This window comes from Hemicordylus capensis, chromosome 2 (genome assembly GCF_027244095.1).
Source record: "Hemicordylus capensis ecotype Gifberg chromosome 2, rHemCap1.1.pri, whole genome shotgun sequence".
In the NCBI taxonomy this organism is placed as follows: domain Eukaryota; kingdom Metazoa; phylum Chordata; class Lepidosauria; order Squamata; family Cordylidae; genus Hemicordylus; species Hemicordylus capensis.
Window position 1 is genome coordinate 261,237,519 of NC_069658.1, and position 22,137 is coordinate 261,259,655.

The following is a 22,137-nucleotide window of genomic DNA, read 5'->3' on the forward strand; positions in this document are numbered from 1 at the left end:
AAAACAGACTCTGTAAGAGCAACAGCTGCATCCTCTGCCTTTGGAACAATTGTTGTGATACAAATTATCACAACTATTTGGGCCTTGGCTATATCTTTTGTACAATCGTCTGGAGGTCTTTGGTCCTCAGATGCTGCATTTTGAAAGAGAATCCTCCCATAAGTGGTGTCTCAGTACAGTGAAGGACAGGGTCATATCTAGGGTAGGGCAGGCAGGGCACGTGCCCTGGGTGCCACTTGAAGGGGGGCGCCATTTTGTAAAATTAAAAAAAATATTAAAAAATGGCTGCCGAAAACAAAATGGCCACCGTGCATGCTCAAATGGCCTCTGTTAGGCCCTAGGTCATGCCAGGCCTTGCAGAGGCCATTTGAGCATGCGCGGTGGCCATCTTGTTTTCAGTGGCCATTTTTTTTATTTTAAAAAAGATTATTTTTCAATATGGCCACTGCACATGCTCAAATGGTACCTGCGAGGCCCTAGAGGCCAGCTGGGTCAGGGGGAACTTCTGCAAAAAAAAAAAACAACCCTAGCCTTTAGGAAGCCCCCCAAAGGGGCTACAGGTGAAAATAAAATAAAGAAATAATAACATAAGACACTGTACACATATTCAGATTGGCACTATGTACAAAGAATCAGGGCTTGTGAATACTGAGCTGACGCTTATGAGCTAGGATTGTATTCATTTGCTCTTAAATTGCTTCTTGTGGTAAGTGAGTTAAATGTGATGTCTTAATAATATGGCTATTAATGGTGAGTTTGTCTTTGAATCAGTGTGAAATCCTTAATATTAAGGCCCACAGGGAGTTTCTTGCTCTCTTTCTCTCATTTTAACTGTCTTTCTGAAAGACTAGAATATATTCCAAGCAGTGAGACAGTTTACTCTGCATATCCTTTAATTATTTTCAGAGTATCTGGGAAAAGTCAAATTTTAAAACTTATGAAATAGTGATGCTACAATGCATAGTAGGGAATTAGACAGGCATTTCTGTTTAGTTTTCCAAGTACACCTCCACATAGTATTTGGGTATTTCATGAGCCCCAGCGTACTGAAATTTGTAGTTTTCCAGCATTTTTTGATCTGGCTAAGTCCACTGCTAAATAGTTTTTGAAATATTAAAAGATTAATGAGCCTGACTTGTATTTTTGAGCTGATATTATGGTAAAGTTATCTGAAAGATGGGTGTCAGATGCTTGGACATGGGGGCGCAATTTCAGTGTTTGCCCTAGGCACTATTTGCCCTAGATACGCCTCTGGTGAAGGAACTCAGCTCCATTGAAGGGGCAAGGAATCCTGGACTATGTGAATGTTCATGGGCACATTCTGATGGTACATGATGCAGCTACCTTGCTGAAGTTAAGTAGGTCAAGGTCTGGATTGTGCCTAGATGGCCTGCATAGATACGATGCCTAAAGTTCCATGATGGAAGAATGGAGGATAGAAATGAAATGCATCATAAGTAATTTGTAGCTATGGGAACAACCTTCTTTATTATACGCCTAGTCTTTTTCTCTGTACTGTGCTATTTTAAAAATTGTTCATAGATGTTATATGCCCAGTTGGAGATTCTTTCAATTCTGTTTTTTCTCAGCTACGTCATGACTCATTAATTGTGGGAGGGGGTACAATTAATTACTCCCCACAAGCATAGGCGGAACTGGGGGGGGGAGGCAGGGCACGTGCCCTAGGCGCCACTGAGGTGGGGGCGCCATGCCAGTTCCTGCCACCCCCACCCCATTGCCCACCTGCCCAGCCCCAGGGCCCCTCAGCCACTTGCCTCCAGCTCTGGCCTAGGATCGGTGACGAGGCCTAGGATTGGAGCAGCCTGCAAACTGCAGAGCTCTTCTCTCCCCGCCTCTCAGCTGATCGGCGGGTGGGCGGGGCTTCCAGAGAGGCCTCCAAGTAGGCCTCCCTGAAGCCTGAATTTGGCAGGCCCCAGCAAGCCAGGCAGGAGGCTGGCAGAGCTCCCTGCAGCAGACCCTCCCTGCAGCAGACCAGACCATCCAGCACAGCTTTTGCCAGGTAGGCTGTGAATTCCTTTTTGTGGTTACCCCCATATATAGGGATCTGCTTGCCATAGGGCTTTGATATGGGTGGTGGGACGAGACTGAGAAGTCTCTGAATATTTAATTTAAAACAAGACTGAAAAATGTGCTGGCTTTAAAAACAAAAACTATCTAAGGCCTATAAGTGGCTTGTTTCATGTCAGAAAATTACAAAAACTTCTGGAACAGAGATTTATTTATTTATTCATTCTTTCATTCATTTATAAATGCACTTATGTTCAAGTTGTTTTGCAACCCAGAAGGTCTGAGTGAGAACTGTGAAGCATGTGTTGTGCTTTTATTTTATTTTATTTTTCTTGTGTGTGAACTGCTCTCCAATAACTTGCAGGGACTTCAGGGTAAATCTGGCCAACATGTGAATGCAGCACCTCCATTCCAGAGGAGATGTGTGTTAAAGCACTTTAAAAGCCTTGTGTGAAAAACTTCTTGGAATCAAACTTTACTGAATTTATTCAGAATTCTGAGAAAACAAACATAGGCTTACCCTGCATGGTTGAAAGTCTCCTTTGCTAATCTGCAGCGAGGGGGCCATTTTAATAATTAGCGTTACTAGTGTGTTCTAGGCATTAAAAGTAGCACAAATATATAGTACTCAATGTATATCACTATATACTGTGAAGTGTGCATGTGTGTATTCAGTGAAATGTATTTCCAGACAGCATACTTATTTTGAAATATCAGACGTCAATCCTTGGGGGCCTGGGATGTGTGGAGGCCCTGGACTTTGAGGGGCTGGGGGCCCATTTTAAAATCTCATCTTGGCCCATTGCAACCTTGCTATGCCCCGGGCGGTCACTACACATGGGTTTCTGCACAACACCTGCACAGAAGAAACTTTCATGTAGAAAATGTGTCTCTTGTAAATTGACTCTGAATTTTCCATCCATGACTGGGATATTTGAGAGTTAGAGTCAATAATAAAAGAACAGCACACTGCTTGTGACAGGAAGGGGCAAATTACAATGATTTCTTAGTCTGGCAGGGGCTGGTTTTGGCCCTGGCATAACTTGGCTGTCTGCTCCTGTTGCAAATGCCTCTGTCTAGTGTGGCAAACTAATGTATCCTCCTCCCTCTTGGTGTCAAAGTAAGCACTGGTGTGGTAAATGCACATATACCCCATCATGAGCCAACAGTCATCATAAGACAAAGGCTTGCAGGAATCATTCACTGGTTTATAGACCCACCCACCACCCCCGCCACCACCTTCTTCTTCCCCTGTTTTGCTAGTGGCTATTTGGGCAGGTGATCCTCTAGGACAAAGTCATGTTTTTTAAAAAGAATGAGATGAGACAGAGAAAATGACACTTGGAATCCTCGCATAACTCCTGACTGTTGTTCTAAGTCTTTTACAGAGATGGCTCATGTTTTCAGGTTTTGATCAACAACCATGTCTAGATGGTACAGTGTTCCTTTTAACAAGGATTTCCAGATATTGTTGACTACAAGTCCCATCATTCCTGTTTGGACAGGGGCGCAATTTCAGTGCTTGCCCTAGGCGCTATTTTCCCTAGTTACGCCTCTGCCCACAAGCAAAATAAACTTGTTTGTTTTGCACATTTATATCCCACGCTTCAATACAAAGTGTTTCAAGGTTAGCTGATAGTTTATTTGTGTGGTCCTACCTGTGGAACAAAGAAGAGAGGAGGAGAGCTGGTCTTGAGGTAGCAAGCATGAATTGTTGTCTTTGCTAAGCAGAGTCCTCTCTGGATAGCATTTGAATTTGAGACTACATGTGAGCACTGTAAGATATTCCCCTGAGGGGATGGAGCCACTCTGGGAAGAGCATCTACAGGTTCCAAGTTCCCTCTCTGGCATCTTCAAGAAAGGGCTGGGAGAGACTCCTGCCTGCAACCTTGGAGAAGCCGCTGCCAGTCTGTGCAGACAATAGTGAGCTAGATGGACCAAGGGTCTGACTCAGTATAAGGCAGCTTCCTATTTTCCTAAGAGATGTAACCCACATCTGGATACACTCCATCCACTGAAAAGGAAAAGCTTTCGTGGAAAATCCAACATTCCTTTCTTACAGAAAGAAGATGACCAACAGGAAAGCCCTCCTTGCAAATCCTCTCTAGGACAGCACCAGACATCAGACTCAGACAGCACATGTGAGCCAGGGAGTAGTGCTGAAGAGTCCATGGAGTCCAGCAATAAGAGCTTAGAGTCTGCAGACATGGTATGGTTCCATCATGCCACAAATAATTCCTCCAGTCATTATCTGCAGCCCCCTAAATCTAAATCTCCAGAAACAGAGTACTTAATCTGAAACATCTGACTTGCAAGGCCTCCAAGTCTCAACTAACAGCCCTGCTGCTCCCTGCTGCTATTCCATCACTAGCACACTCCCTTAATAGACAATGTTGCCCCTTAGAAATCATGATCTAGACTTCTCTAGTGCTGCAATTTGGAGCTGCCCCAAGTATGCATTACTGAGGACTACATGTTACTCAAATGCCCAGAGATTTAGGGGAGTTTTTTTAACCTAACCAGCAACTAGGATGCTGATCTGGATCAGGACTGTAATGCCCAGAGAGGGGTATTTCCCCTTTTCCCACCACATTGTGGTCTTGACAGAAATTATACCCCTGAAGTTGATATTAGTCACAGAAACTTAATTTCCCAGAAGCACGCCTATGCCATTCAAGAACCTAGTTTAAGGAAAGGAGGAAAAAGGTTCATTTTAAGCTGAAGCCTCGGGAGGTGTGTGTGTTCTCCCTCTGGAGCAAAGATGCATCCCTGTCTCCTGCCCAACCCTATAAAAAGGGGAGGGGGAGAAGGGGCAGTCCTTCTTGGATCTCTGATGGAGTTCTGCAACATCAGCAGAGATCTTCCTGACGGTTCAGACTGTTATAGGCTACCTGCTGTCATTGTGAAACTTCTTATGATAATGCACGACAGAGGACATGTTGGGTCTGACGTATATGTTAGACCTGACATGATGCACAGTCTTAGTACATGTTGCAAATGTAGCATTCTGTTTCTCTAGCCAAGAATTATACCATCAACCTTCTCCTCCTAGTTACTCCTGCTTCATTCTCCTCACACCTCTGTATCTCTTACAGGTAGACACTGCTGCCAACCAGGAGGCAACATTTGTAGGTAGTCTGCAAGATTCAGCCTGCCTATTGGCTAAGGCCCAAGCCTCACTAGAAACTCTTGAGCAACGTTTTGTATCTGGGATCAACATGTTAGAGTCTTTTGTCAACCAGCAAAGAGCACCAGGTCGAAGCAGTCGCAGTGATGGAGCTCTGCCTACACGGGTTGTAATGGGTGAGTTAGAGATTTAAATGTAAAAAGGGAGGATCTGCCTCACATAAGCACTGATGACATTCCTTCATGGCAACCTTTATAAGTAGGACCCATATGAGTGTTTCTAGATCTGTGTTCCTATCACAGGGCCACCAAGATGACATTGTCTGTCATCCCAGCAAGCATTCCAAGAGAATCATTGTATGCCAGTATTACGAACCCAAATTGCTGGACAAATTGTGATTCTTACTCCAGCAAGTGTAGCTGTTGTGGGTTTTCCCCAGTGTGGATGGCTCTTATGCTGTCACAAGCATTTACGCATTACCACCCATGGCATCACTACCAGGCGCACCACAAGTCCCTCTGCAACGTAGCCACGGTGTTTTGAATCCTCCATCCATTTCCAGTGGCTTCTCAGATCTCAGTCCACCACATCTATATAAAGTTTTGTATTTATCCTGTCTAGCATTCTTGCTCCTACAAAACAAAATTTAAAATCTATGAGCTGTCATACCTAGCAAGGCTATCCTCCAGAGGCAAGGAGGATAGCCTTGCTAGGTTATTGCTGACCCCTTCCATTACATGAGAAGAGGGATTTTATTATTTGTTTGTTTTCTTTGTTTTCTTTATTTGTTTGTTTGTTTGATTGATTGATTTCTATACTGCCCTTCCAAAAATTGCTCAGGGCGGTTTACACAGAGAAATAAGAAATAAATAAGATGGATTCCTGTCCCCAAAGGGCTCACAGTCTAAAAAGAAACATAAGATAGACACCAGCAACAGTCACTGGAGGTACTGTGCTGCGGGTGGATAGGGCCAGTTACTCTCCCCCTGCTAAATAAAGAGAATCACCACTTTAAAAGGTGCCTCTTTGCCAAGTTAGCAGTTTTGCAGGATTTTGGCTAGTTGTGCATCTATAAAGTGGCCGTGGATATGTAGAGGCCAGAGGAACGACACACAGGCATTTGTGATTTGTTCTGCCTTCCAACCCTTCATCCAAAGCTGGTTTATTGTTGTGTTCTAGTGATGTGCCCTTGAGTTTCAATCCTGGTGCTTAATGCTGGATCAGTGAATGGGAAAACATCAGCTATCCAGGGTCTTGTCCTGGATGAACATGCTGACCTGGCATATCTGACAAAGACCTGGTTGGACGAGGTGAGGTAGTTGCAGAGGGGGAGTTTTAATCTCTCCCAGTTGCATCCACCAGGTTTCCTAATCATGCAAGAGGCTCATCTTGAGAGCTGGAATCACAATCGCCTATCATAAAGTTATCCTCTTGTCCAGGTGACTAGTCAGACAATCCTGACAGTGGCCTCTGAGACAGGTGTTGGAGCTAGGACCCTGGCAGCATCAGCTCTCAGCTGCAATGTCTCATAGTGACCACTGGGGTCATGGATAGAAGTGCTGGACTCCTCCCCTCTTTGTTCTTCCAGTGCCCTCTCCATTTTGTCTCTCCAGAGATGGCTGTTTGTTAATCTCTCTCCCCTTTCAGCCTTAAACTCAGCTTTCCTATCCTTTTGTAGCTACTAAATAAATCCTTGTTGTTCTTCAAACTTAAAGAACTGTCTCCGGTCCTCTTGCTTGGCTGAATTCTCCCCAGACTGGTTTTGCTCTGCTAATGGGTATTGAGCTGCCATTCTTCTTCTACAATACTACCCATCAAGCTCCTCTTCAGTCTTCCAGATTGAGCTGTTCTTGGGGGTGGCCTCAGAGGTGGCGTTGTGTTCTTCCAGACTGATTGTCTTGGGAGACTTTAATGTCTGCACCAAGGCTTATAGATGCAGCTCAGAATTTCACAGTTGCTATGACAATCATGGGCCTGTCTCAGTTAGTACTGGACCCTACCCATGCAGCAGGTCACACTCTGGATCTGCTTTTACTGGTCAATATGTAAGTGATCTTGAGGTGAGGAAGTTTATTATAATTCCTTTGTCATGGACAGATCACTGTCCAGTAGGAGTGAGATTATCTGCATTCTCTGGTATCTGCAGGGGTGGAGGGCCCATTCTGTTGAGAATGTCCACACACACTCCCAGTGGCCTTCTGATATGGGCTGGGCAGTAGGCATGGTTGCTCCAAAATGCCATCGCTAGCTTGGTGGAGTCCTGTCAGCTTCCTGGTTTTCCAAGGAACTTGGGGCAATGACACAACTCTGATAGCAGCTAGGGTGTTGCTGGAGAAAGATTTTTGATGAATCCAACTGAACATGGGCTAAAGTCCATTTTAAGGACTACTCTTTAGGGAGGAGAGCTGGTCTGGTGGTAGCAAACTGTCCCTCTGCTATGCAGAGTCTGCCCTAGTTTGTGTTTGAATAGGAGACTACATGTGTGAGCCCTGTAAGGTATTCCCTTAGGGGATGGGGCCACTCTGAGAAGACCAGAAGGTTCTAAGCAGAAAGTTCCCTAGCATCTCCCAAGGTAGGGCTGAGAGAGACTCCTGCTGGTAACCCCTGGACAAGCCGCTACCAGTCTGTGTAGACAATACTGACCGAGATGGGCCAATGGTCTGACTCCATATAAGACAGCTTCCTATATTCCATGGTGGTGATGGCAGCAAAGAAAGTATACTCATTCTCAGTTGCAATCTGTTCCAGCCCTTCTCTATTTTTTATAGACATCTGCTCTTTTTAATCAGGCCTTTGGTCAGTAGAGCTAATGACTGACTACTGCTGAGGCTGAGTTTCTTTTGGTTCTGTGGTTTTAATCTTTATATATATATATATATATATATATATATATATATATATATATATATATTTTAGTGCTATTTTGCTTTTTCATTTTTTGTTCACTGCCCTGAGATCCCAGAACAAAGCAATGCTAATTTCTTTGAGAAATTTTAATTTAATTAAACTAAAAATTTTGATTGGTTGATTAAAGTGGGAATAATAATTACCTTCTTCATAGACTGGTGTGTGTGTGTGTGTGTGTGTGTGTGTGTGTGTGTGTGTGTGTGTGTTTCGGGTGGCGGGGTGAAAATGATACAGGGTTTTGTGCAAGGCAGCCAAATTCTGTCATTGTCAGTGCTTTGCTGTTTGCCTAAACAAAACCATGCAGATGTACAATATATACCACCTGCTTATGGTTTTAAGGTTACACTAATATGCATCTTTCTCCCCCTATAGAAAAATGCAAGGATTACACCGAAAATCGCTCCCTACAGACACTCATTGATTTATCAGCCAAGGCCAGGAAAAAAACCAAGGTGATGTTTTCTGAGGAAGAACCTGTCAGTCCCCATCTGTCCATCCATACCATTCCCTTGTATGCTAACCTTGGCTATCTTTCTACACACAGCGAACCCCTGTCTCAGCTAAGATTTGCCGTAGATGGGAAAGCACCACCGAAGGTCCTCTTTGTAGCTCGCAGACGTATGTAGCAGGCCACACAGTGACCTTTTCATGTAGGGCAGAACAGCTGATTTTCTCATATTTCAGAAATATTCTTGCAAAGGCATTTTTATAATTTTCTCAAGTAACTCCTTTCACTGTCCAGTTCTTACAGTTAGCTTATTTTCCCCTGCAGCCTGATCCTATGCATAATTACTTGAAAGCATGTCCCACTGAGTTTGATGGAACTCAGTGTTTGCCTAGAATTACGGCCTTTATGTTCAGATCTTGCTTTCATTATTTTTCTTTGTTTGTTTTTGCTTTAATTTAAGCCTTAGGTATATGTTCCCCTCGAGTGCTCATACAAGCACATTACCTTTGTTGTGTTTAAAAATCAAATAAGGAAACAAACAAATGGCTACCCCTTTTCGGACCCAAATTCTTTCAATGGCAAGAGAGGGGGAGACTACAAGGTAGGCTCTTGCAAGGAACGGAGTCCCCATGTTGCTCAGGCAAGCGAACAGCCCTGTGCTGGAAAGTGATATAGGAAGCAAGGAGTGCCACATGATCAGTTCTGGTTGTGGTGACAGGAGATTACGCTAACTTACTGCTGGACATAAAACCCAGTTTGTCTGTTTTTTCCTATTGTCTGAAAAGCCTCTTTATCCTTCACACAAAAATTCAAAACAGCACAAGAGCCAGGAATCCCAGCAGAACAACCTCCTCCTAGTTTGACTTTGATCTGTTAATAACTACTTTTTGAAGGTGTGTTTAAAACTAATTATGTACCAACCTGGTGTTCCTTCTACTTTCTATATCTTTAGTTAACTTCTAAAAATACCACATAAAGCTCTTAAAAATTCTTTTTATTCATTCCTCCACAGGTTTGACCTCCTTCAGGAGATAATTCAGGAGCTGCAGGGAACCGGTGATTCCCACACTGTGAGCCAGAGTAGGTAGAGCTATGGTACTTATCTTAAAGGGCTGAAGGATAGAACACAGACATAGTCATTGTTCTACATTTATAGATCCATGGAGAGAGAGTTCTTTGATTTGTGCTTCTGGGTGAGTACATACATCAAAAGAGTAGTTGTTGCATTATTATCCCACAGAGTGAATCTGATTTCCTTCTACTTACACTGACTTGGCATGTTTTGAAGCATTACAAGTGTGGAGCAAGAGCTACACCCTCACAGAGGGTGCTGTGGTTTTCTGTATCAGCCAGGTTTCCTGTGCAGGTTTCCTGTGCAGCCAACTGCATACACATGTGGAGGGGAGAGCAATTTGTGCGGCTCTTTCTCCCTTCAAAAGTACTTTTTGACTTTCAGAAAAATGTCCCTGACTGTCACACAGCCCTCAGGGATGTATTTCCAGAAGCCAAAAAGTACTTTTGGAGGGAGGGGAGAGTAGCAAAAATCACTCTCCGGGTATGCATGATCAACTGTGTAGCCAACCTGTGGCTAAGCTCCACAGTAGCCTCTCTGTGAGGGCACAATTCTTGCCCTTCCTTTGTAACACTGAGGAACATGTTGGCCACAGTCTTTCAGACAGATATACAAAATTGCAATTCCAATGCTAATTCAGTCTTCATTCTTGCACTTGCCCCCAAGAGGCAGTCCAAGATATTTTGCTGCTTGAGGCAAAGAACAATAAGACACACACTCCGTCTGCAGGTGCACCTGTCCATCATGTCTGCTCTTGAGGTGGCCATTTTACCCTGCCTTGTTGAAGGGTCAGCCCTGCTTCCCACCAGTCTTCAAGAGGGCTGTCTGCCTTTTTTCTTTTTTTAAGCACAATTTTTATGTTATGTTCATTCAGCTCCTTTTTTAATTTTAAAAAAGTACAGTCAATTGTTAAGATTATAAAACTTCTAGGAAGTGGGGAGGAGGTAGGATTGTGACATCACAGCCAATCAGCTTTGTGTAACCAAAACTTTTTCAAGCAACCCACAGACAGAACAGGTTTCCTTCCGAACAGGGTTCTGAAGAATAGCTATGCTTGATCATAAGGTGGTGAATGCACTTCTAGAATACAACTACTCTTGTTATGTATGTGCGTGTACACTGTAAATAAAACTACTCTGACTTTGCAAGCTTATTGTGTGGGGGAGAATCTCAACAACAAAGCTTATAGTAGCCGTTTTTCTCAGTCTCAGACAAGGGAAAGGATTATGAAAAGACAGGGAGCAATCCCTTCTATATTCAGGGCTATTTATTAAGTAGTAATCCCAAGAACAGCTTTTTTTCTGTAGCCTGTATAAACTGTGCAAATTAGACTAATTTGCATGTGATTACATGTTATATGTAAAAACTAACTTAAGCCACACAGAGCATCTGTGCACTAGTACTCGATTGCCCCCCTCGCACCCCCCACCACAGCCCCCTCACCTCAGCGATCTCTCCACCCTCACTTGATTCACACTCCTCCTCCTCCTTCATCCCATTGCTTCCATTCCCCTCACCCCTCTTGGCTGCTCCTCCATCCTGTTGCTCCATCCCCTTCACGCCTCTTGGTCCCAACTGCGGCGTTGCCAGTGCCAATTGGCCAAGCCTCAGCCCCCTAACCCCAGAGACCTCCCCACTCAAGCCCTGCTCCTACTCCTCCCCATAGGAGCAGCAGCAGCTGTTAACTGGGCCCTTCCTTACCATGGCCGCTGCCATGGCTGCTCGTTCCCTTCAGGACGCTGACAGGCCTGGGCCTGTCCCTTGCCTAGCCGCTGACAGGCCCAGGCCCAGGCCCAGGCCCATCCCCTGCCCTTCTTTCTCTCTTCTCCCACCTTCTTTTTCTCTCTTTCTCTCTCCTCTGCTTGCTCTTCCCCTCTGTCTTTTCCCCCTCCTCTCTCTCTCTCTCTCTCTTCTTTCCTGACTTAACTGATCTTGTTTATCTTGTTTCCTCCTCTAATTTGCATAGTGGCAGCCTCCTTCTCCTGAAGGGACTCTTTCCTCCCTCACAACTTCTCTCTTTGCAGACTCCTGCCCACTATCCTTTATAGAGAGAGGGAGGGAGAGAGAGAGATTTTCTTCTCTCCTCTACAATCAAGCACATCTTCTGACCAGTAACAGTTGCATTCAAACTGACCTTAACCATCTCAGGCTCCTTCTCCCTATCTGTATATAGCAGGGTTTCTTAACCTTGGGCCCCCAGATGTTGTTGGACTACAACTCCCATCATCCTCAGCCACAAAGGCCATGTCTGGGAATGATGGGAGTTGTAGTTCAACAACATCTGGGGGCCCAAGGTTAAGAAACCCTGGTATATGGAATCCCCACTACCCAATCACCATGGTGCTTCTGCTCTGTTACCTCCAATTTGTAAAGCACTGTATGAGTGGGGCTTGCCACATACATCCTTAGCCATAGATGGATAGATAGATAGAAGGATAGATAGATAGATAGATAGATAGATAGATAGATAGATAGATAGATAGATAGATAGATATTGACTCATCGGATAGAATGGCAAGAAGGCAATAGTGTGTGCCCTACTCAGCTTCACATTCTGGTTTCTAAGATTTCATTTTTATTGCCACACTGCCCAAACACAGTTTTCCGTCAAGGTGTTTGGAGTCTGGATCCATAAGGACTAGAATCTTGCTTTTTTTTAAAAAAAGTGACAGCTGAGATTGTCAGGAATCTAAGATTCTCAGGATGTTGAATCTATGCTCAATACTAAATTCCATCCTTCAGCAGAAATGCAGAATGCCCATACATATCCCTGTCTGTATTTGATGTGGAGATAAGTCAGGAGATACAATTAGCTGCAGACAGAAATGTGGATTATTATTTTTTTGGACAATATTAACAAAGCATTGTACTTTACTTATCCCTAAACGTCATCTTTTAGGACAGCAAGCAAAAAGTGGAAAATGTAGTGTCTCAGGGAAGACAAAAGCAGCTCCAGTCCCTGTCACAGGGCGAGAGAACATTGCTAATTCAAAGGAGCAGTGAGAGATCATCGCCACTTCCATTCTTTTGGAAACTGGACTGGAATCAACCTGCGCTTCATTTTTGAAATAAAAGTGATCTGTTTCCTCATTTAGTTTAACAACTAGTATGCACCCCAAGAATCCAGTACCCTTCATTCACAGCCTCTGATAATCTACTCTCAGAAGAAATTAAGTCTGAAGTGGCTCAGAAGATTTTATGGCCTTCGATGAAAATTCTGTTCATCACTTTTGTTAAAACAAGACCAATAAAGCTTTCAGAGTACTCAGGCCATGAGGTGGGTTTGTGGCCTTGGACACTGTAGGGACATGATGGTGGGTCAAAATCAAAGGTCTTTTCTACAGGTACACATTTTTAAAATTTGCTTTTGTGCATTATATTTACACAAATCTAATATTATGCACAGTAACTTTAGATTTGATACTCTTTCATTTAATAGATGGGTGACATCTCTATAGAATATTTCCTTCATTCACTGCTATGAGATAAATATGATGGCTGAGAGCAAATTTTGTTCGTTATTTTTTGGAGCAGATCTTTGGTTCCTACAGAAAGGGATGAAGTGTATAGAAGGATGAATGGAACAAAGCTGCCTGAAACTCCTGCAGTCTTGTGGAAGTGCAATTCCACAAGGCTGATGGGGTATTTTTAGATATAGTGGCTGACATTTTGACTAGCAAAGCAGGCACATTTCAAGGGATTGTGGGGACATGCCAGGAGCCCAGTTCCCCCAATTCCCTGCATGTTCATTATTGCGCCAAAGCCCTTAGAGTACACAGTCTGTGTTCCAAAAGCATTGTATAAGATCAAAAACACGTTGCTCTGTTCCCAGTGGCTTCTGGCACCTCCCTGCACTCTTTCAAAGTGCACCCACTTTGTTAATCAGCGTTTCAGCCACTGTAACTTTCTGCAGTCAATGAGTCACAATATCACAGAGGTGGTGTCACTGGAATTGAGAGTGCCACAAATAGAGTTTTCTGGTTGGGATTGAGGTTTGTTAAGTGGAAGCTGGCAGTGAGGATACAAGTGTATCTTAAGGAACCCAAGTGTTGAAATTGGATAGGGAAGGGTAAAAGGCACTTTAGGATGCTTCATAGTTTTCATTCTTCCCAGAGAGTACCACCATATATGTGAAAAATCAAAATCTGTTTAAGGCTTTTTGGATCTTGGCTATAGTTCCAGTTTTCCCATCTATTCATCATGATGTACCCGCTGAGACAAAATGCAATCCAAAACACTCCTGCCGGAAACACTTCACGTTGGAAGTGTGTCAGATCATCACACAGGCCTGAATATCTGGGCAAGGACCCTTTAAGGAAGCTGTGAATTTCAATAGCTACTTGCTGTCTTCTGTTTTAATGTGTTCTGAAAAGGAAGGAAGAAAAGTATTGGGTCCAGGAGAAATTAGCCTAAAGGGTGAGGGGCCTGGAATGGGAACTGTGTGGAGCTTTGAGAGCCCCTAAACCCTTTGCAAGAATGCTAAATGGAGCCAAATTCCATGCTGAGCTGTGTGGTCACATGCCAGCACAGAGTTAAGAGTTGCCCAAAGTATGCTTAAGTCTGTGCTGGATTATGGTTCATGTGTAAACACATAAAATATTCTACCCTGTGTTCTTCCTTGAAGGATATGTGAGATATAAATGTGACAGACAGAAAAATTTGATCTTTTAGTTATTAATGGGTATAGTTGGAGAATTTGCAACCCATGTATGTTGAGAAGGATAAGCAAACATTTAAGCTTGCAGAATGCTTTGCCAGCAGCTAGTTCAAGTTTTCGTGCTTTTTCTTGCCCCTCCATCTTCCCTTCCTCCCATCTTCCCTCTTTGTGTTTTGGTTCCTGAGTGTGACACATTTCCATATGGAAAATGTGACTGAATGCTGCATTGATTATATTTTGAACTACTGCTGAACATGCCTGTGGGAGAAGATATTTTGAAGTACCAACTCCTGGGATTTAGAAGATCAGAAGGGGTGCCACCATCACCTGCTCCAAGTCAGACAAATGGCCTATCCAGACCAATATCCTAACTTCATCAGAAGTCAGCAGTTATGTTATGGAGTGAATCATTGGCTATTATTCTTTTCCACCTTCTGGGAGCCTGTGAGCTCTAGTTGGCATTTTTTTAAACCATCTTGATTAATAGCTGTTGATGACACTGACACTGTCCTCTCTTACCCTTTAATTTAGCCTAGTCTGGCTATTGTCTTTAATTTCACTCTGCTGCAATGAGTTACAGAGTGGAAATTTATGGGAAGGAATCCAGCTGTAGCATAGCAATTAAGGATTCCTTTGCTACCTGGAAGCAAATTAAGTTGGGTGGCCACCCAATCCCTTTTGGAGTTTCACTGAAGGCACAACAACACTCCAAAGGGGACTATTTGGTGACCCAACTTAATCTGTTTCCAAGGTAGCCATGGAAACTTTAATTGCTGTAGCATGACTGGATTCCTCCACAGGAACCAAATCATAAATTCCCATTCTATAATGTCTTTCAGTGGAGTAGTATTAAAGCCAAAGGCCTGAGTTAAATGAAAGGATCAGAAAATAGAACCATCAATTAAAGAATATAGTTAAGGCAAAGCTTCTCAAACCTGGGTCCCCAAATGTTGATGGACATCATTGGCAATTATGGCTGGGAATAATAGAAGTTGTAGTCCAACAACATCTGGGGATCCAAGTCTGAGAACGCCTAGGTTAAAGAATACCAACTAAAACACCCTCTTGGGTTGACCAAGTCTTGCTGCCTCCCTGTCCCAACAACTGATCTGCAAAGCTGCAATGCCTTCCTTCAGAAGAGGCTGATGATGACCAACAAAAGACCCAAGGAAGGTGGCAGCCTCACCAAACCTTCCATAAGCCATTAACCACCATATGAAATCAAATAGGGTTACAGTACAAGACTTTTAATACAAATGTTTTGATCCAACAGGAATACAAAGGACTTTGCTGCCAATGGCATAAAGGCACCAAAGCAAAGCAAGTAACAAATGTGGTCAAGGGAGGGAGGGGACAGTGCATGTTTCATTCAAAGAAGATGCAAACCTGAGCAGATTCCTAAGGGGTAGCTGAAGAGACATACTCAAAACAATCAGGCTGACATGACAAGCAACTATAAAGCCATTTTGGTAGCAAAATCATAATGAGAGAGCAAAGGCAAGGAATCCAATGATCTGGAACAAATTCACAGCCATTCTTATATGGAGATTAGGGTGGCTATCCAAGTGTTTAGAGAATGTCATGTTACAAGCAGAACAAGAGGGAAAGTAGAAACAGTGGTGTGGTTGCTATGTTGCTGGAACAATGTCCCAGAACAGCTCCCAGCACTGAACACACAACCAAAGGAGAGAAGGCACACAGGTATAGGGAAACGGGCTTGAAAGGGCTAAAAAGCAACCGCAGAAGTAGACTATTGCCTTCAAGCCCAACATGTGAGCTTCCCAGATGTTGGTTGAGTTTGGCCTTTATTCTGGTGGAGCCAGAATCTTCTTATGACAGTCCATGTGTCTTGTAGCAGACCTCCAACTTTCTTGGTCTGTGCTATGATGACTTCCAATGCTCACTGTTTCCTGTGTTCCTCCTTCCCGTCCCACTTCTTATTTATTTATTTATTTATTTATTTATTTATTTATTTATTCACATTTATATACCGCCCCATGAACAAATCTCTAGGCAGGCACTGGACTGCCTGCCAAGTGACTGACAACCTCTTTGTTGTTACAGTTCTAGGCAGGTAGTAAATGAGGTTTAACCTTTTCCCCTCTGCCATGACTTCTTGTCTGTGTTTGGCTTGCTAGGTAGAGGCCTTGTCTAATCTGCTAGTCCTGTTGCCTTCACTGCACTACCAAAGTGTGCCAAATAGGTTCTTAGTCATTTGGTGCATCAGCAACACCAGCAGCACTCAGGCTCAGAGCTGTAGAAGGCTGACTCCCAACCAGCCACCTGAATTCCTTACTTTTACCAATTAGAACTGTGTTTTGGACTGTTTTGGAGTAGGGACATGAATGCAATCAGGGGAGAATACAAATAATTGTGTATGCATTAGGGATGTTAGGGCTACTAAGGCTGAGCCACACACACACAAGTGTGTATTGTTTAAAAAAAATTAAGGGGTGAGGTAAGGTGTTCATATCTATGTGATCATTAAGAGTCGACACTGACTTAGGAACATAGGAAGCTGCCATATACTGAGTCAGACCATTGGTCTATCTAGCTCAGTATTGTCTTCACAGACTGGCAATGGCACTTAATCAATCAGTCAGTCAAGGTGTTCATAACAGTGGGGAGCTTTGTTACCTCAGGATGAAGATAGATGGGTTTAAAAAGAGGGACAGTGCCTGAGGAAGAAATGGGGCAGGTGGGCATAACAATGGGATGGGAATGATTGCAGGGATGGTACAGGGGTTGGGAGAGTTTGGGAGAAATTTTATCAGTATTGCAGATTAAGGGGGTATGTCCAAAAAAATTGTGATGGGGGGCACTGATTAGGACACCATTATACTAGACGTTTGATCCTAGCTTAATGACCATGACTCTCCCTCAAAAGAACCCTGAGAACTGTCATTTTGCAAAGGTGCTGCAACCTTTTACTAGGTATGCTTAATCCCTTCTCAAAATCACAATTCTCATAATTCTTTGGAGGCCTAATACCTTTGAAACCAATTTAATTTTGTCATGCAGACCTAACATTTAAAAGCAGGGCAGGGGAGCAATTTCCTAAAGTTTGTGGAACCAACTGCATGATTACATGCCCCTCCCAGAGCAGTGGTTCAGTTATCACATGCTTTTTGCCACATGCTGCCTCAGATGGAAACAGAGATGGAAAGAGATCACTGATATTCTGACTACCCTGCCCCTGCAAGTGCCCTGGGTCTAGATCAAGTTGTCTGCAATCCATCTTAACAGTTTGGATTGCAAGAGGGGCCATTGCCAAACTGTGAGCCAGAGGGAACAGGTCCATAACTGCCATCGTATCTCCCCCGTGGCCCTGCTGGTATTCCTCCACTGTAGGATGATGGGTATTGGCCACCTGTATTGTATGAATTTGCTCCACCACCAGATATAGGACTTGGGACTTTGAAGCGGTTTCCACCCCTCTCTTCAGGACTTGGTACATAGGGGATGCCGGGATTCTTCCACTCTGGACGCGCAAAACCTTGAGGGCGGTTATAGGCAGTGCCGTAGCCAGTGCCAGGTCCTCTGGAACAGCAACCTCTGTATATTCCAGAGTTGCCTCCATATTGGACAGGACCAACACCATATTGGGAAGTTCCACTCCCAGACTGGCCAGGATCTCTGCCCCCAAATTTATGCCCTATTGGTCTATTGTATGAGAATGGGCTGCCCCCCTGTGGAGTAGGACGGCCATCAGAAGATCCACCTCCAGGGCTCCCTGAGGTCACAGGACGGCCACCCACGATGCGGGTATCTCCCCCATCATTGCTGCCTCCGCCTTGCCCAGGTGGTGCGACATCAGGTTGGAGGAGACCACTGGGCAACGAGCAGCGTTGCACATTAGGAGGGAGAGGCTGGAGGTCTTCGCCAAGCACTGTGTCAATGCACCGGGAGGCAGAACCTAGAAAGAGACATAGAAGACATCACCAGTTGCAGAAACCACCAAGTAGATGGCTAAATTCTTGGACTGGCTGGTGGCTGTAGCCCTACAACCTGTTAAGGTTGCCAGTGCTCCAGGACCAGCATCAGTCTCCTGGGGATCCTTGAAAGCAATCCTGGAGGTTTTAATGGCTGGATAGTGTGAAAAGTATTGGTGGGGGGTGCGGGGAGGGGGAATCTCCAGGCATAGTCTCAGTCAGGGTCAGCAACCCTACAAGTTCTGTTGCTTTTGTATCACCAATGCAGGCAAACTCGTGAAGAGGTGGGGAGGGCATCTGGCAGGTGGGAAAAGGAGGACAGCAAAGCCAGGATGCATCCCAGCTTGGAGGCAGAGCACACACTTTAAATACAGAAGGCCCCAGATTCAGTCTTCAGTTTCTGCACAGAAAGCCTTGTTGTTTTACATGGGGCAGCAATTAAACATGCAGCCCCCATCTGCAGAATACATTATTGTTCTGAATATCTCTGATCAGATAGCAGGACTGGAAAATCCCCTGGAGAACAGCTGCCAGTCAGAGTAGACAGTGATGGTCTAGCTCAGGGATTCTCAGCCATGGGCCCCCAGATGTTATTGGACTTCAACTCCCATAATCCCCAGCCCCAGTGGCCTTTGGATGGGGATTATGGGCTTTGAAGTCTTACATCTGGGGACCCAAAGTTGAGAACTCCTGGCCTAGATCAGGGTAGGCAACTTTGGCTCGTCTGCTGTTGCTGAACCACAACGCCCATCATCCCCAGTCACAATAAACTGTGGCTAGGGATGATGGGAGTTGTAGTTCAGCAACTGTTGGAGAGCAAAGGTTGCCTGCCCCTGGTCTAGACGGATCAGGGATTTGACTCAAGATAAAGCCAGTCCTTCTGAGGGGTGGCTAAGAAATTCTCCACCTAACTCCCCATTTTGCTTAGATTGCAAATATTTTTAATGTAAATGAATAAATACATACATATGCATATACATATAGTTCTTCTATGGGTGTCTCCTCAAGATCACTCCATGGAGACTGTTTGCTGCATATGAGGCACCCATAAAAGAAAACAGATTCTGTGCTTGTTTATAAGGCTTATTTAACAGATATTACATTATCCAATAAGCACAGCAGGAAGAGACTCTGCCATATTCTCAAATGTTGCCAAACTGAAACCCACAATAAGGCATTCTCTCTCCTGTGTGGGAGGGAAGAAACAAGACAAAGTCTCTTCTAAGAGGATGCCTGTTGTGTGATGGATCTAACCACAAAGGAACGGTATTCTTTCTTTGCCTTATGATTGTTTTCTCTCATATACTAGTTTATACATATTTAATTGATGGATGGATGCAAAGCTAGGGAAAGCACTACCAGAGGCATTTTGACTCTTTGTGCATATGTCTGAGTTGCCCTAGTATGTGCATACATGCAAAGGCAACATACAGACAAGTCTGCCTTTGTACACATGTTTATATACGTTTAATTAAGTTAGGTTTCATTTATCAGGTGACAGCCATGAGTTTTACATCCGAGTGGAGCTGAAGTAACCAGCAAGCAGGTTTCAGACCCACAACCTTCAGGAATGCTGCCAAACACATTAATTGTGCGGCTACCGCTCAGATCATTCTTTCCAGGCTAAGTCATGATAGTTAAATCAGTTTCAGCTTGTGTGGTGGCCTTCAATGAGTGATGAGACATTCAGCAGTGAGAGAATGAGGAAGTACAAGGCCTTGAGGGCATTAAGGTGATTTGCTGAAAGGATGAGGCTGGCACGGTATCAGAATCTGTGGGTGGCACACAGAAGTGAAGGGGTGTGGAGAACATGGATTGCATTCACATCAACCAAGCAGTGTTCTTGTCTAGGGGTTATTCAGGTTGCCTTGCTTCTGTTCACATTCTAGAACAGGCCTGCTCAACTTTGTTCCCCCTCCCAGCTGTTTTTGGACTACAATTCCCATAATCCTCAACCACAGGGATTAAGGGAGTTGTAGGTTGACATCCTCAGGCGGGCCGAAGTTGAGCAGACCTGCTCTAGAACATAGAAAGCTGAGTCAGAACCTTGGTTCATCCAACACGTATTGTCTACACTGACTGGCACCAGCTCTTCGAAGTCCCAGACAGGGGTCTTTCCCAGCCCTATCTAGAGATACCAGGGATTAAAACTGGAACCTTTTGCACAAAGCAGATGCTCTAGCACTGAGCTACAGCCCCTTGCACATGTAAAGGGATAAGATCCCTTATTTCTCCATCACAAGAAAAGCTGTTGTCAGTGAAGTCACGTGAGAATATCCCAGAGTTCTGTTCTACTTTCTAGGCTGGAGGTGGTCTTTCTGTCTCTGGTAGTCAGAGGAACTCTGGGAAGGAGTGGAGTGGTCCCTACAAACTAACATTTTACCCTCTAGAATCAAAGGATGCCAGGCTAGGAAAAGTTCTAGCTGGGACACTTTGCCTCATGGTGCATATGTCTGAGTTGCCATTGTGTGCATAAACACACAAAGAGCAAAACTGATTTTGTAGAGTCAGGCACATGTATGCACCAATTTGAATATGAGCAGTTCTGTGGGAAAGGGAGTACATACAGAAATTATTAAAAGTAATTCAATAGAGGAGAACCTCTCAATCCACGGAGCTTCACCATCCACAGATTCGTGTATCTGCGGTTGGGTAATAGACACCCGACTTTGGCATACATGGAGAGGAGCAACTTGTGTATCCATGTATATCTGTGTGCATATGTCTGAGCTGTGTACACTCTAGGCAGTCCAGTCAAGGGTGTCTGGAAATGACCTTGGAGGTCATTTCTGACTGCCTTCTTTTAGAACAGCCATTTTGTGGCTCGTGATTTGTTTTTAACCCACAATTTTTTTTGTGGAATTTCGGGGACATTCCTGGACTGCAGAAGGCCATGGAGCATGGTAGAGCACTTTATCTGGCCCATTTTTAGAGTTTGACCATTTTTAGTGATATTTTCAAAGTCAGGGAATCTAACCCCCACGATCCCATTGACTGTAATTATTCATTATCCATGGTTTCATTACCCGCAGTAATCTGCAGGAACAGAACCCCCTCAGATAATGAGGTCGACCTGTATTCGGCTTTTTGTGTAATTAATGCAAACACAGGCAACTGTCCTGCCATATGGACTTCCGCTTGTTAGTAAGAGGATTATAGAAAAGGCTGGTGCTATTTTGTAGGATGCATTTGGTGCGAGTGCATGCATGGGCATTAGTGTCCAACTCGCAAGCATGTTGGCCCAGAACAGACCCTAAGCCTCTGCTCCTCAGCTATGCATCTTCCTAGTACCTCGTCATCCCAGGCCATCTCTCAGGGAACTCAGGTTTCATGTGGCTGCCATCCTAGTCATGAGAAGGGGCTGTCGCTCAGTGGTGGAGCATCTGCTTTGCCTGCAAAAACGTATTTGTTTGGTCTGGCCTTCCAGGGTCTTTAAATTGCTTTTAAATGTTTCTGTTTTTAATGGTTTTAAGCTGTTTTTAAATTTGGTTTTATTGTTTTAAGCTGATTGTTTTAAATGAGTAGTTGTGCAACAGCTCGAGCTTTCGGATGGAGCGGTATAATAATGTAATTAATTAATTAAAATAAAATAAATAATAGAAGGTCCCAGGTTCAATTCCTGCCATCTCCAGGTAGGACTGGGAAAGATCCCTGCCTAAAACCTTGGCAATGTAGACAATACTGGGCTAGATAGACCAATGGTTTGACTCAGTATAAGGCATATGTCAATAGGCAAACTAAGGAGCCCTATTTGGACATTATGTTATACCTACATTCAGATGTCTGTGAATTCATATATGTTTTTGTGCAAAAGACTGCATCTGTGTTCGTTTTACGGTGAACCCATATACAGGTCCATGAAATGCATGGTACAGATGGGAAATGCAGTGCTGTAACTGTGATCAACATAATGTATGGATAACTGTACCTGTGTACACGGCACACAGATTGTACGAGTGCTGAACA

The 22,137-nt window shown here is 44.1% G+C and overlaps 1 protein-coding gene across 6 annotated transcripts in view; it reads left to right on the forward strand.

Annotated features, from left to right (window-relative positions):
• The window catches only part of LOC128346886 (inactive serine/threonine-protein kinase TEX14-like), a 50,476-nt gene extending 37,625 nt beyond the window's left edge, over positions 1-12,851 (forward strand). For 4 of the 6 annotated variants that reach the window (XM_053300646.1, XM_053300645.1, XM_053300647.1 and 1 more), the window contains 6 exons: positions 4,091-4,237; positions 5,124-5,331; positions 8,435-8,514; positions 8,607-8,680; positions 9,523-9,590; positions 12,482-12,851. In XM_053300646.1, the coding sequence (XP_053156621.1) occupies positions 4,091-4,237; positions 5,124-5,331; positions 8,435-8,514; positions 8,607-8,680; positions 9,523-9,590; positions 12,482-12,585 (681 nt within the window). In that variant the 3' untranslated portion in view covers positions 12,586-12,851. Of the gene's footprint in view, positions 1-4,090; positions 4,238-5,123; positions 5,332-8,434; positions 8,515-8,606; positions 8,681-9,295; positions 9,404-9,522; positions 9,591-12,481 lie in introns of all 6 variants that reach the window. The other 2 variants (XR_008317267.1, XR_008317268.1) reach the window with 2 other exon arrangements.
• Positions 12,852-22,137: the final 9,286 nt, after the last annotated feature.